This window comes from Bos taurus, chromosome 1 (genome assembly GCF_002263795.3).
Source record: "Bos taurus isolate L1 Dominette 01449 registration number 42190680 breed Hereford chromosome 1, ARS-UCD2.0, whole genome shotgun sequence".
NCBI lineage: Eukaryota > Metazoa > Chordata > Mammalia > Artiodactyla > Bovidae > Bos > Bos taurus.
In genome coordinates this window covers 134,819,992-134,835,166 of record NC_037328.1, presented here as the reverse complement: position 1 = coordinate 134,835,166, position 15,175 = coordinate 134,819,992, and the positions used below count along the sequence as shown (strand labels likewise).

General features: G+C 37.5%; 1 protein-coding gene across 16 annotated transcripts in view; it reads left to right on the top strand.

The window, feature by feature from the left end:
- The window catches only part of CEP63 (centrosomal protein 63), a 73,905-nt gene that overhangs the window by 3,894 nt on the left and 54,836 nt on the right, over window positions 1-15,175 (top strand). For 10 of the 16 annotated variants that reach the window (XM_024996353.2, XM_024996346.2, XM_059889163.1 and 7 more), the window contains 2 exons: window positions 6,448-6,516; window positions 7,436-7,613. The exons of 2 other annotated variants lie outside the window; for them this stretch is intronic. In XM_024996353.2, coding sequence (XP_024852121.1) covers window positions 6,473-6,516; window positions 7,436-7,613 — 222 coding nt within the window. In that variant the 5' untranslated portion in view covers window positions 6,448-6,472. Of the gene's footprint in view, window positions 1-6,447; window positions 6,517-7,434; window positions 7,614-11,876; window positions 11,948-15,175 lie in introns of those variants that run through there. 4 more of the 16 variants (XM_059889174.1, XM_024996375.1, XM_059889176.1 and 1 more) reach the window with 4 other exon arrangements.

Genomic DNA, 15,175 nt, shown 5'->3' with positions numbered 1-15,175 from the left:
TCATTTGGATTTGTTTCATTATAAGTAAAACATTGGCGTAGTGCCTGTAAAACAAGTACCCATTAAGGTCCATCCTGACAAGTTTAGCTTCCTGTTTTCTCTACCCTGACTATTTCCCTTTCTTACAAGTATCGTATTTACCAGTTTGGGGCTTGTCCTTACGTAAGAACAAATGCACTATATATTATATATCTATATATAATTTTATATGCTTAATGTGTTTTGACAATTATGCATAACATGTAGTTTATATTTCTCTACTGTGAACAGGGTTAAGCATCTTTTCATATGTTTATTTGGATTTCTCTTTCTGTGAACTCTTTGTTCTTATCTTCTGCCCATTTTTCTGTAGATTTCTTTTTTCCCTTCAGTTTTTAGTAGTTTTAGTCTTTATGCATTTGGATAATTAACCCCTTGTGATAAAACTTTAAGTATTGTTGTCAGTTATCTTTCAGCTTTGCTTACAGCATTTTTACCATGTAAGATTGTATTTTTGTCTACTAAAAATTTTTTAGTCTTTGCCCTTATTCTTTCTGAATTTGGAGTCATAATTTAGACCATGTTTTAAAATTTCACTTTTATTTTGGGAGGTTTCTTAGATCTTTTATCTGATAATTTTGTCCCTTAAGTTTAAGTAGGAACCCTTCTGGGCATTTGTAAATGATACTGATTATTTATTGGAGCAGGTACAGTTTTTCAGTCATAGTATATCTGACACAGCCATAGATCTTTGTAATCACAGTAACACTAAGGCAGGTAAGGGACAAAACATTGTAATCCTCCTTTAAAATGAGACTTGATGAATAGACATATTCTTTCTCTTAGGATTAATTCATAATTCCAACTAGATTTATTTTCTTTCTGTGTCCCATTTTGTGAATAATTTGATCTCAGGCACATACTTCTGGATATTTTTCCTGATCTATAAAATGAAGAAGCTAAATTGGAGGCCTTCTGGTCCTTTCTAGCTCTTAAATTCCAATATGTTAATGAATTTCAAAGATTTGTCAATTATTAGGTACCTTCTTTGGATTCGTTTTCTCTAAGATTTAAAGTATGTTTTCCCAGCTTTCCAGACTTGATGAAAAAGCCTGTATTTCTTTTAACCACCTTATTCTAGATTTCACTGATTTAAAACAGTCTTCATTCCAAAGGAGATTTTTAATTATAACTTTTGATTGTTGATGTCTTGGTCTAAATGCTGAAATGACTAAGCTTGTCCTGTGCCAATTATAGAGCTGCAAAGTTTCTATTTAACTACTTTAACATTTTATGTTAATGGCAAGGAATAACAGATTATGACACTAATTATTAGGTTGGTGCAAACATAATTGTGGTTTCAGACTGAATTTTAAATCATTATAACTAGGCTCAAGTGCATCTTTAGTAATCAAAATAGTGTGTTAAGTTGCTCAGTCATGTTTGAGTCTTTGCGACCCCATGGACTGCAGCCTGCCACGCTCCTCTGTCCTTGGGATTCTCCAGTCCATTGGAGTGGATTGCCATTCCCTTCTCCAGAGGGTCTTCCCCACCCTAGGATCAAACCCATGTCTCTTATGTCTCCTCCATTGGCGGGTGATTTCTTTACCACTAGCGCCACCTGGGAAGCCCAATCAAAATAGGAACCCTTACAGTCAACATATTTTTGCCAACAACAAATAAGTTTGTTTATTCCTATAGCATAAAAATTCATGCCTTGGGATTTCATGAACTCATGGAAAGCATTTTCTGCCACTGCGCTGGTTGTGGAAGCATTTTCCCTGTAAAAAGTTTTTAAGATGCTTGAAGATGTGGTAGTTGGTTGAGTCAGGTGAATATGGCGGATGAGGCAAAACTTTGTAGCCCAATTAGTTAAACTTTTGAAGTGTTGGTTGTGTGACATGTGGTCAGGCGTTGTCGTGGAGAGGAATTGGGCCCTTTCTGCTGACTAGTGCCAGCTGCAGGCATTGCAGTTTTTGGTGCATCTCATCAATTTGCTGAGCATTCTTCTCACACGTAATGGTTTCACTGGGATTCAGAAAGCTGTAGTGTATCAGACAGGCAGCAGACCACCAAACAGTGATCATGACCTGTTTTTGGTGCACATTTGGCTTTGGGAAGTGCTTTGGAGCTTCTTTGCAGTACAACCGCTGAGGTGGTGGTTGCCATTTATCCTATAACATCCACTTTTCATCGCATGTCACAGTCCGATTGAGAAATGATTCATTGTTGTTGTGTACAATAAGGGAAGATGACATTTCAGGACGACAATTTTTTTTTTTTTTGCAGTCAGCTCATGTGGCACCCACTTACTGAGGTTTTTCACCTTTCCAATTTGCTTCAAATGCCAAACGACTATAGAATGATGCTGAGTTCTTCAGCAACTTCTTCTGTAGCTGTAAGAGGATCAGCTTCAGTGATCCTTTCACTTGATGGTTGTCAACTTCCGATGGCTGGCCACTGTGCTTCTCATTTTCAGGCCTCTCGTCTCCTTTGCAAAACTTCTTGAACCACCATTGCACTGTACATTCATTAGCAGTTCCTGGGCCAAATCCATTGTTGATGTTGTGAGTTGTCTCTGCTACTTTATGACCCATTTTGAACTCAAGAAAATTGTTCAAATTTACTTTTTGTCTAACATCATTTCCCTAGTCTAAAATAAATATAAAATAAATATAAAATAAATATCAAGTAATAAGTCATTAGCAAAAAAATATAAAGCTAGAAATGTGCATTAAAATGATGTATAACATAACCACATTTATATAAAAATGTATTCCAACATCAAATGGCAAAGTTTGACAGTGCAAACCCATAATTACTTTTGCACCAATGTAATACTTAAAATTGTATTTTTTTTGGACAAAGAATAAACTTTACATAATTATTGCATGGAACAGGCCAAAAAAGAAAGCAGAGTAATGTACTGCATGCAGCTGAATGAGGGTCAGATTGTTAGGAAAGGAGTCTGTGATATAGCTGCGAGAGAAACTCAGAAAAGTCCATAGAAATCTGAGTTCTTGCTTTTTACCTGATCCTCAGGAAGGAGAAGGGATGGTGTTTGTTAGCTGCTCAAGAAGATGGTGAAAGTATTTTTTAAAAAACATTCTATATTAGATTATTTTCTGTAGCAAATGTTACTTATCTTCCCCACATCACCCCCACCTTTTGTTTAAAACAGATCTCATTGTCTTAGACCATGATTTTACTTTCTGAAATGGGATCTTTTCACTGTTTTGCTGCTGCCCTCTGGTGTCCATGGTGGTGGTGTCACGGTTCAATCTGTATTTCTTCCTGTGTCCAGACTTTTCAGTTTGGTTTCATTTTGTTTATATCAGGAAGATACTATTAAATCAAAAGAAGATATGCTGATGTATTTTAAGACCTGGAATACTGTAAAATATATAAAGATCACATATTGGCTGGAGCTTAGGAGTCACAGTGCCTAGGTTGGAGTCCTGGGACTGTGGTTTGTAGTTTACCATAGTCAAGTTAACCTTTCAAGCCTCAGTTTCCTCAAACTGATGGTATGTATCTTTTATGATTGTTATGAAGATTGAATTAGACAGTATAGACAAGGCAGAACAGTTGAGCATTCAGTGACTTTTAGCTTTTCACTGGACATGAATTTGAGTAACTCCTGAAACTAACGGAGGACAAAGGAGCTTGGCATGCTATAGTCCATGGTGTCAGACACAACTTAGCGACTGAACAACAACAAAATAAATATTGCTAATTATTAAATAATGTCATCCAGAAAATATATTGTGTATTATGTTACTAAATCTAAATATCCACATAGAGTTGTCAAGAGCATGGTACTTACAGTATATATGTGTTTGACCATTAGAATCCCTTTAAAAACTGGAAAAAATTTTGGAGACTATATAGGTCATGCCTCTTCATAAAGAAAGAAAGTGAAGTCCAAGGACACAAAGCTAGTTAGTTGCAGAGTAAGACTCTGTCCTGGATCTTCATCTGCCTAGTACTGTCTGAACTGTGTACTGCCTTTCAGTTCCCTGCAGTGGAGCAAAGCAGAATCTTTGTCTTGTTGTAATTGACTGTATCATTGTTTGAAAGACAGTGGAATAGAACATGAAAACCTTTAACTGTTTATTTTGTCTAATTTTGGTATAATAAAAATGATAAACCAACTAGAAAGAAATCCTCTCTGCCATATTTATGCGTGAATAGTTATTTAATACTCCTGATAGTAACTTTAGAAATAAGTGCAGATAATGTGCCATGGTTGTATTTTCCAGTCTTCTTCTCCTGTGTTTGCAGGATACCCTATGCATGTCTGTATCACTGTATTTATCACTTTAGGGGAACATTTTAGTAAATTTTTTTCTTTCCCATACTGGACTATTAATTCCTTGAAAAGGGCTATTTCAGTTTCAATACTGTATATCTAGTGGTTAGTTCAGTTCCATTCAGTTCAGTTGCTCAGTCATGTCCGACTCTGCGACCCTGTGAACCGCAGCACGCCAGGCCTCCCTGTCCATGACCAACTCCTGGAGTCTACCCAAACCCATGTCCGTTGTGTAAGTGATGCCATCCAACCATATCATCCTCTATCATCCCCTTCTCCTCCTGCCCTCAATCTTTCCCAGCATCAGGGTCTTTTCTGATGAGTCAGCTTTCCGCATCAGGTGGCCAAACTATTGAAGTTTCAGCTTCAACATCAGTCCCTCCAATGAACACCCAGGACTAATCTCCTTTAGGATGGACTGGTTGGATCTCCTTGCAGTCCAAGGGACTCTCAAGAGTCTTCTCCAACACCATATTTCAAAAGCATCAATTCTGCATTCAGCTTTCTTTATAGTCCAACTCTCACATCCATAACATGACTACTGGAAAAACCATAGCCGTGACTAGATGGACCTTTGTTGGCAAAGTAATGTCTCTGCTTTTTAATATGCTGTCTAGGTGGGTCATAACTTTCCTTCCAAGGAGCAAGCGTCTTTTAATTTCATAGCTGCAGTCACCATCCACAGTGATTTTGGAGCCCAGAAAAATAAAAGTCAGCCACTCTTTGCACTGTTTCCCCATCTATTTGCCATGAAGTAATGGGACCAGATCCCATACTCTTAGTTTTCTGAATGTTGAGCTTTAAGCCAACTTTTTCACTCTCTCCTTTCACTTTCATCAAGAGCCTCTTTAGTTCTTCACTTTCTGCCATAAGGGTGGTGTCATCTGCATATCTGAGGTTACTGATATTTCTCCCAGCAATCTTGATTCCAGCTTGTGCTTCTTCCAGCCCAGCGTTTCTCATGATGTACTCTGCATATAAGTTAAATAAGCAGGGTGACAATATACAGCCTTGACGTACTCCTTTTCCTATTTGGAACCAGTCTGTTATTCCATGTCCAGTTCTAACTGTTGCTTCCTGACCTGCATACAGGTTTCTCAAGAGGCGGGTCAAGTCCTCTTAGAGCAGTATAATTTGAAGAGGATTCAGAGTTGAGCCTCTGAATGTTGAAGGAAGAAAGCAGTTCTTCAGGAATGAGTAGTGGTTTGACACATGAACATTCTGAAGATTTGTGATAAGTGAGAAACTTATAGCAGTTACTGTTCTTTGGCATATCCAGATTTAAGGGCGGTCTTTCTCGTCTCATCTGCCTTTCTTTATGGTGTGTCTTTCTCTTTCTGTGATAGTCTGTTCTGTCTCCCTTCCCTTCTTTCTCTGCTAGATTCTTTTCAGTTCTCCAGCTATAGACCAGTTTGTACAGGGGGCTAGGTAAAAAAGGGAGGGGAATTTAGATAAGCCAGCCGAAAGCATTCAGCGCAGATCAGGTTGAAATGCCACACTAAGCCCTGGAGCTGCAGGTGTAAATAAAACTAATTTTCTGCCCTTGAGGGTGGAATAGTAAGGGAAAAGGGTGGGAAAAAAGACATTTCCAGTGTGATGTAACTCCAGTGAAATGACCTGTTAAGGACTAAGAACAATGAAGTGCAGAGGAAGGAGGTCAGTAGTCGCCTCTTAGGGGATGGAAGCTGTTCTAGGAGCTTCATGGGCCTGTCATCTAGAGTTGAATAGGAGCTCCCATGATGGACCAATAAGTTCAAGCACAGAACATTTACCTTTTAACACTGTCTCTTTAAAGAAGCTAACTTTTCCTCTGACCTCTTGATTTGTTAGTGTCTGTGTCCCTCTGCTGCTAGCACCCACTTCCACCCAGACCTGCTCTTACGTGAGAAAGTAGGGGTGCCACAATAAGGCATTTGATTTTAGTCATGCGGGGAAGTGTCAGTGGCAGCGCAGATCATTGGAAGTTATTTTGAAGTGTGTTTGTTTCTGCTATTTCTTGAAGGGATATTTCTTGACTCTTCTACAGTTATCCTAAGGAGTGCTACATTTTCTCATTGTTAATTTGTATGCTTTCATTCACATTCTTAAGTTTGTAAGTTGGAATGTTGCAACATAAAAAATGAGTTTTCTCCTGACTGACTCTTTTGCTTTCCCAGTTGCCAAAACAAAGGAGATTTGGCGATGGAGGCTTTGTTGGAAGGAATACAAAATCGGGGGCATGATGGGTAAGTTTGCTTTTGACCCTAAGTTTCTCACTGAGTTTAAAAAGCATGTCTGAGTTACGCCTCTGACCATTTTGTGCTTCGGGTACAGAAGCAGAAATGTGAACAAAATCTAGGCTGATCGTGTCATGTTTGTGGACAGCATGTCTCCTTGGGGTGTTTCCGTCATCTCAGCAGTGTGAAGCTGGATACTTTCTGTCAACCCACTTTACATTTTCGACTTTTAAAAAACAAAAGGATTTTGTGACACTAAGAGCAAATGATTTTCTTTTTTTTAAAAATATTTAAGTCTTAGTAGTTATTTCTCTGTGGCCATTCCTGGAAACCTCTTTGAATCCAATACATTTGTGTCCACTTGTGTTTTTACCTTTGTAATATCTGACATCTGAAATATTGAAGGACATCAGTAAGTTTACAGGAAGATAGATTGTAGTAAGTTGCTTTTAATAAGTTGGAAAGAAGTAGCTGAAATAAATTTGGCTCAAGGAAGAATTTCTTAAGACAGTTCTTAAAGTTGTATTGTTATTTTCCTACTTGTTTCCAAAGCTTTTTATTTGCTTGGCTAGCTGAGAATGTGACATATGCTTGCCTGGATTCTTCGGAAAGCTTCCCTGAAATGTTAAAGATGAGATAGTTGTTGGTTGTGGAAGTCTCACTCCCAAACCAGACTTCCATCAGTCTGTGTTTGGCCACATAATGTAGGCTTTAGGTTGGCTGCTGGAGGAAGACTGTTCTGTGGAATAGCTGATCACCTTATGTGCCTTAAAGGGAAAAACTCAGAGATCCTGTTTTTTACTTCTGATTATTTGTTGACATTGTTCCACCTTAGGTAGGTTTACATTTGCTCTGTTTTTACATGTGAGAGATGAAAAGCCACTTGGAGATATGTTCTGTGTTCTTAAGGGTCTGTTCTTATTTATAGGGGATTTTTGACATCCTGTGAAGCAGAACTGCAGGAGCTCATGAAACAGATTGACATAATGGTAGCTCATAAAAAATCTGAATGGGAAGGACAGACACACGCTCTAGAAACTTGCTTGGACATCCGTGAACGGGAACTTAAGGCTCTCAGGAGTCAGTTGGATTTGAAACACAAAGAGGTAATGCAGACGATTTGCTGCTCTTATTGATATTTTCACTTTGCCTTTTATTAGGTTGGTGCAAACGTAATTGTGGTTTCAGACCGTAAATTTTAAATCATTATTCAGTTCAGTTCAGTCACTCAATCGTGTTTGACTCTTTGCGACCCCATGAACCGCGGCACGCCAGGCCTCCCTGTCCATCACCAACTCCTGGAGTTCACTCAAACCCATGTCCGTCAAGTCCGTGATGCCATCCAACCGTCTCATCCTCTGTCGTCCCCTTCTCCTCCTGCCTTCAATCTTTCCCAGCATCAGGGTCTTTTCAAATAAGTCAGCTCTTCGCATCGGTGGCCAAAGTATTGGAGTTTCAGCTTCAACATCAGTCCCTCCAATGAACACCCAGGACTGATCTCCTTTAGGATGGACTGGTTGGATCTCCTTGTAGTCCAAGGGGCTTTCAAGAGTCTTCTCCAACACCACAGTTCAAAAGTATCAATTCTTCTGCATTCAGCTTTCTTTATAGTCCAACTCTCACATCCATACATGACCACTGGAAAAACCATAACCTTGACTAGATGGACCTTTGTTGGCAAAGTAATGTCTCTGCTTTTTATTATAATTATGCTCAAGCACATCTTTATTAATCAAAATGGGAACCATTATATTCAGCACATTTTTGCCAATAAGAAAGAAGTTTATTCCTGTAGCATAAAAATCCATGCCTTGGGATTCCATGAACTCTTGGAAAGCATTTTTCTGCCTCCTGCTAGTTGTGAAAGTGTGTTCACTGAAAAAAGTTGTTGAGATGCTTGAAAAAGTGGTAGTTGGCGAGAGGTTGGCTAAATATCACAGATGAGACAAGACTTCGTAGCCCAATTCATTCAACTTTTGAAGTGTTGATTGTGTGATGTGCGGTGGGGCATTGTCGTGGAGAAAAACTGGGGACTTTCTGTTAACCAGTCTTGGCTGCAGGTGTGGCAGTTTTTGGTGCATCTCCTCAATTTGCAGAGCATACTTGTAGATGGAATGGTTTTGCCAGGATTCAGAAAGCTATAGTGGATCAGATGGGCCGCAGACCAACATACAGTGACCATGACCCTTTTTTTTGGTGTGTTTGGCCTTGGAAAGTGCTTTGGGGCTTCTTTGTGGTCCAGTCACTCAGCTGCTTGTCTCTGGTTGTCATGTGAAATCCACTTTTTGTTGCATGTCACAATCAGGTCAAGAAATAGTTCATTGTTGTTGGGATTTTTTTGATTTGTGTTCAGCTCACGAGGTACCCACTTATCAAACTTTTTCACCTTTCCAATTTGCTTCAAATGCCAGATGACTGTAGAATGGTCAATACTGGGTTCTTTGGCAGCTTCTCATCTAGTTCTAAGAGGATCAGCTTCGACGATCCTCTCAGTTGGTTGTTGTTAGCTTCTTATTGCTGGTCACTGTGCTCCTCATCTTTAAAATTCTTATCTTCTTTGCAAAACTTCTTGAACCGCCACTGTATTGTAAGTACATTAGCAATTACTGGACCAAATGTGTTGTTGATGTTGCAAATTGTCTCCATGGCTTTACAATCCATTTGGAACTCAAATAAGAAAATTGTTCAAATTTGCTTTTTGTCTAGCATTATTTCCATAGACTAAAGATAAAATAAATAGCAAGTAATAAGTCATTAGCAAAGAAATATAAAGTGAAAAATGTGCATTAAAATGATGTATAACAATCACACTTAAGAATGCATTCCAATATCAAATGGCAGAGTTCAACAATGCAAAACTGCAATTACTTTTGCACCAACCTAGTATGTTTCTTACATATTTGTTGAAGAAAGCATTTAAGTTTTTTTTAAACTCAATTTATTAAAACAAAACACCGATCACTCATTTCTTCCACCCTCTGATCCAAGTTTTGCCTCTTGTAGCCACCAATGAGTTTTCTTTATCTATGAGGTCATTTTTTGTTTTTGTAGATTCTACATGTAAGAGAGATCAGACAGTATTTGAGTGTCTTTCTTTGTCTGAATTACTTCATTTAGTGTAATGCCCTCAAGGTCCACCCGTGCTGTGGCAAGTGGCAACTTTTTTGTTTTTTATGGCTGAATAATATTCTTTATATATACACATATCCCATGATTTCTTTATCCATTCGTTCATCAGTAAATACTGAGGTTGTTTCCACATCTTTGTATTATAAATAATTCTACAGTGAACACAAGGATGCATGTATCTTTTTGAATTAGTGTTTTTTAATTTTCTTCAGATAAATACTCAGAAGTGAAATTACTAGATTGTATGGAAGAGTTGACTCATTGGAAAAGACTGATGCTGGGAGGGATTAGGGGCAGGAGGAGAAGGGGACGACAGAGGATGAGATGGCTGGATGGCATCACTGACTCGATGGACGTGAGTCTGAGTGAACTCCGGGAGTTGGTGATGGACAGGGAGGCCTGGCGTGCTGCGATTCATGGGGTCGCAAAGAGTCGGACACGACTGAGCGACTGATCTGATCTGATCTGATCTGATGGTAGTTCTATTTTTAACTTTTTGAGGAATCTCTGTAGTATTTTCCATAATGGTTGCGTGAACTTAAGTGTTTGCAAATAGTGCACAAGGTTTCCCTTTTTGTCTGCATCCTTGCCAGTACTTGTTATTTGTTGTCTTTTTGATACTAGCCATTCTGCAAGGTTTGAGTTGCTCTCTCATTATGGTTTTGATTTTCATTTCCCTGATGATTAGTGATGTTGACCATCTTTTCATGTCCCTGTTAGTTATCTGTATGTCTCCTTTGGAAAAATGTCTATTTGGATCTTTTGCCCATTTTTTCACTGGATGTTTTTTTTTTTTGTTTTTGAATTTTTTCATTGGATGTGTTTTTTTGCTTTTGAATTGTGTAAGTTCATTGTGTGTTTTGGGTGTCAACCCTCTGTCAGTTACTAATGTGCAAATATTTTCTCCCATTCAGTAGGTTGCCTTTTGCATCTTGTTGATGGTTTCCTTTGCTGTGCAGAAGCTTTTTAGTTTGATGCAGTCACACTTGTGTATTTTCCCTTTTGCTGCTTTTACTTTTTTTACTTTTGCTTTTGGTACAGATTCAAAATATTATCACTAAGACCTGTATCAAGGAGCTTACTGCCTATGTTTTCTTCTTGGAGTTTTATGGTTTCAGGTCTTAATGTTCAAGTCTTTAATCCATCTTGAGTTAACTTTGTGAATGGTGTAAGATAGTGGTTTAGCTTCATTCTCTTGCATGTGACTGTCCAGTTTACCCAACATTTATTGAAACTGTCTTTCCCCACTGTATATTCTTGGTTTGCTTGTCATAAATTAATTGACCATATATATGTGGGTTTATTTCTGGGCTCTTTTTTCTGTTCTGTGGATCTAAGTCTCTGATTTTATGCCCATAAAACTTTACTGTTTGCATGTAATAATAGCCTTATAATATACTTGGAAGTTAGGGACCATGGTGCCTCCAGCTTTGTTCTTTCTCAAGATTGCTTTGACTTTCAGTTCCATACAAATGTTAGGATTTTTTTGTTTGTTTTATTCATGTGAGAAATGCCATTAGAATTTTGATATCTATTGCACTGAAGTTGTAGATTGCTTTGGATAGTAGTGCCATTTTAACAATAGTGATTCTTTCAGTCTTTCATCTTTCCATTTATTTGTGTCTTTTTCAATTTCTTTTGCTAACATTTTGTAGTTTTTAGTATACACGTATTTCACCTTGTTGGTTAAATTTACTCCTAGGTGGTTTACTGTTTTTATGCAGTTGTAAATGGGATTATTGTCTTCAATTTCTCTTTCTGATAGCTTGTTATTAAACACACTAGATTTTTAAATTGATTTTGTATCCTGTAGTATTACTGAAATCATTTATTAGTTCTGTTGGTTTGTGATGGAGTCTGCGGTTTCCTAGCTACGTTCATGTCATCTGCAAACAGTGACAGTATTGCTTCTTCCTTTCCAATTTGAATGCCTCTTCTTTCTTTTTCTTGCCTAACTATTCTGGCTGCAGCTTCCAATACTGTGTTGAAGAAAAGTGGTGAAGTGAGCATCCTTGTATTATACCTGATCTTAGAGGAAAAGCTTCAGGATTTTCAACATTGAGTATGTTAGCTGCGTGCTTGTCATGTGTGCCATTATGTTAAGGTATGTTTCCTCCATACTAGCTTTGTTGAGAGATTTGAGATTTTTATCGTAAATGAGCGTATTTGAGTTTTGTCAAATATTTTTTATGCATCTATTGAGATGATCATAGCATTTTTGTCTTCATTTTGTTATATAGTGTATCACATTGACTGATTTACAGTTGTTGGACCATTCCTGCGTCTCTGAAATAAATCTCACTTGATAATGGTATGTGATCCTTTTAATGTATTGCTGAATATTTTGTTGAGAATTTTTGTATCTATGTTCCTCAGGGATATTAGTCTAAAAAAAAATTTTTTTTTTGTAGTACTTTTGTCTGGTTTTGGTGCAGGGTAATACCGCCCTCATAAATTGTGTTTCACCCCCCTCTTATATTTTTTGGAAGAATTTGAAGAAGATTGATATTGATTCTTCTTTGAATGTTTCATAGAATTCACCAGTGAAGCCATTTGGTCCTGGACTTTCATTTGTTGAGAGTTTTTGATTACTGATTCAATCTGATTGCTAGTGATTGGTCTATTCAGACTTTCTGTTTCATCGTCATTTAGTCTTTGAGCATATACGTTTGTAGGAGTTTATCCATTTCTTCTGGTTTGTCTAATTTGTATGCATATTATTGTTCATAGTAGTCTGTATGATCCTTTGCATTTCTGTGGTATCACTTGTAATATCTCCTCTTTCATTTTTGACTTATTTGAGTCATTTCTCTTATTTTTCTTAGTCTAGCTAAGGTTTTGTCAATTTTATTTGCCTTCTAAAAACTAGCTCTTAAAGTTTCACTGATCTTTGTTGTCTTTTTAGTCTCTATTTCATTTATTTCTATTCTAAAGGACAACAGAGGATGAGGTGGTTGAATGGCATTACCACCTCAATGGACATAAGTTTGAGTAAACTCCTGGAGTTGGTGATGGACAGGGAGGCCTGGCGTGCTGCAGTCCGTGGGGTCGCAAAGAGTCGGACACAACTGAGTGACTGAACTGAACTGAATCTTTATTTCCTCTCTTGTTCTAACTTTGGGCTTTGTATTGTCTTTTTCCAATTCATTAAGGTGAAGTTAGATTGTGTGTGAGATTTTTCTTGCTTCTTGAAGTAGGTATTTATCACTGTAAACTTCCCTCACAGAACTGTTTTTACTGTATTTTATAAATTTTAGCATGTTAATGTTTACGTGTGTGTTTTTCTTAAGGTATTTTTGATTTCTCTTTTGATTTCTTCTTTGGCCAGTTGGTTATTCAGTAGCATGTTGTTTAATCTCCACATAGTTGTATATTTTCCGTTTTTCGTCATGTAATTTCTCATTTCATGCCATTGTGATTGGAAAAGATGCTTGATGCGATTTAAATATTCTTAAATTTATTAGGACTTGGTCTCTGGCCTAACATATGATTTATCTGTCTATTAAAGATGTTCAATATATACTTGAGAAGAATGTGTATTCTGTTGTTTTTGGATGGAATGTTCTGTAAATATCTGTTAAGTCCATATAGTATAATATGTTGTTTAAGGCTGGTATCTCCTTACTGACTTTCTGTCTGGGTGATCTTTTCATTGATGTAAGTGGGGTATGAAAGTCCCCTATTATTATTGTATTGCTGCCTATGTCTCCATTTAGGTCTGTTAATAAATGTGAGACATATTTAGGTGCCCCTATTTTGGGTACATAAATATTTATAAATGTTTAATGCCCTTCTTTGTATCTTATTAAAAAGTATGTTTTAAAGGTTTGTTTTTTGTTTGTTTTTAATATAAATATAGCTAATCCATCTTTATTTTTTGGTTTTCATTTGCATGGAATCTTTTTCCACCCCTTTACTTTCAGTGTGTCCTTATATATAAAGTGTATCTCTTGTAGGCAGCATATATAGGAGTGTGTTGCTTTTTATTTCTTTAGCCTTTCTATGGCTTTTGGTTGGATAATTTAGTCCATTTACAGATAAGGTAATTATTGATAAGTATGTGCTTATTGCCATTGTGTTAATTGTCTCCTAGCAGCTTTTGTAGTTTTTCTCTGTTCCTTTCTTTTGCTCTCTTCCTTTGTGGTTTGATGACTTTCTTTGGTGGTATTCTTATATCTGTTTCTCTTTCTCTTTTGTTTATTTATTGTAGGTTTTTGCTTTGTGGTTACCATGAGACTTACATTTAACAACTTATATCTATAACAGTCTATTTTAAGTTGATAACATCTGAAGTTTGATCCCATTCTGAAACTCAACATTTATTCTCATGTTGTATGTCTTAATGTCACATTTTATATATTTATATCTTGTGCATTTTTTAGCTAATTATCGTAATCATAGTTTTTTAACTTAACCTTTATATTAGCTTTATTAGTAATTAACCCACTACCTTCACTATTCACTTTTCCAATGATAATTATCCTTTCATTTGTGTTCTTGTTACTAATTATAATTAATATCCTTTCTGTCAGCTTAAAGGAGTCCCTTTAAAATTTCTTATAAGGCCAATTTAGTGGTGGTGATCTCCTTTTGCTTGTCTGAAAACCTTTATCTCTCCTTTGATTCTGAATGAAAACTTTGCCGGGCAGAGTATTCTTGAGTGGACGTTTTCTTCTTCCGGTACTTGGAATGAATCACGCTTTCTGGCTTACAATGTTTGTGCTGAAAGATCAGCTGATAGCTTTATGAGAGTTCCCTTGTACAGAGCTAGTTTTTCTCTCATAGCTTTTAAGATTATCTCCTTGTCTTTAACTTTTGACATTTTAGTTACAATGTGTCTTGGTGTGGGTCTCTTGGATAGCTTCTTCTTAAATATAATTTGATTTATTTATCATTTTTGGCTGTGCTGGGTCTTTGTTGCTGCGTGAGCTTTTCTCTAGTTGTGGCGAGCAGGGGCTGCTCTCTAGTTGTGGTGTGCGGGCTTCTCGTCACAGTGGGTTCTCTTGTTGCCGAGCGCAGGCTCTAGGGCATGCAGGCTTCAGTAGTGCAGCACCAGGGCTCAGCAGTTGCGGCTCCTGGGCTCTAGAGCACAGGCTAAATAGAACAGTTGTGGCCCACGGGCTTAGTTGCTCTGAGGCATGTGGGATCTTCCCAGATCAGGGATTGAACCCATGTTTCCTGCATTGGCAGGCAGATTCTTTACCACTGAGCCACCAGGGAAACCCTGGTAGCATCTTGTTTGCAATTCTCAGGACTTCCTGGATTTGGATGCTTGTTTTCTTGCCCAAGTTAGGGAAGTTTTCAGCCATAATTTTTTCAAATAAGATTTCTACTCCTTTCTCTCTTCCTCTTTTAGGAGCCCTATAAAGTGAAAGTCTGTTTGGTGTTGTCCCATAAGCTCCTGAAGCCATCTTCACAGTATTCATTCTTTTTTTCATTTTGCTGCTCTAACTGGGCGTATTCCATTGCCTTGTCTGTGAGTTGACTGCATCTAGTTTGCCGTTGCGGAGAAGGCAGTGGCACCCCACTCCAGTACTCT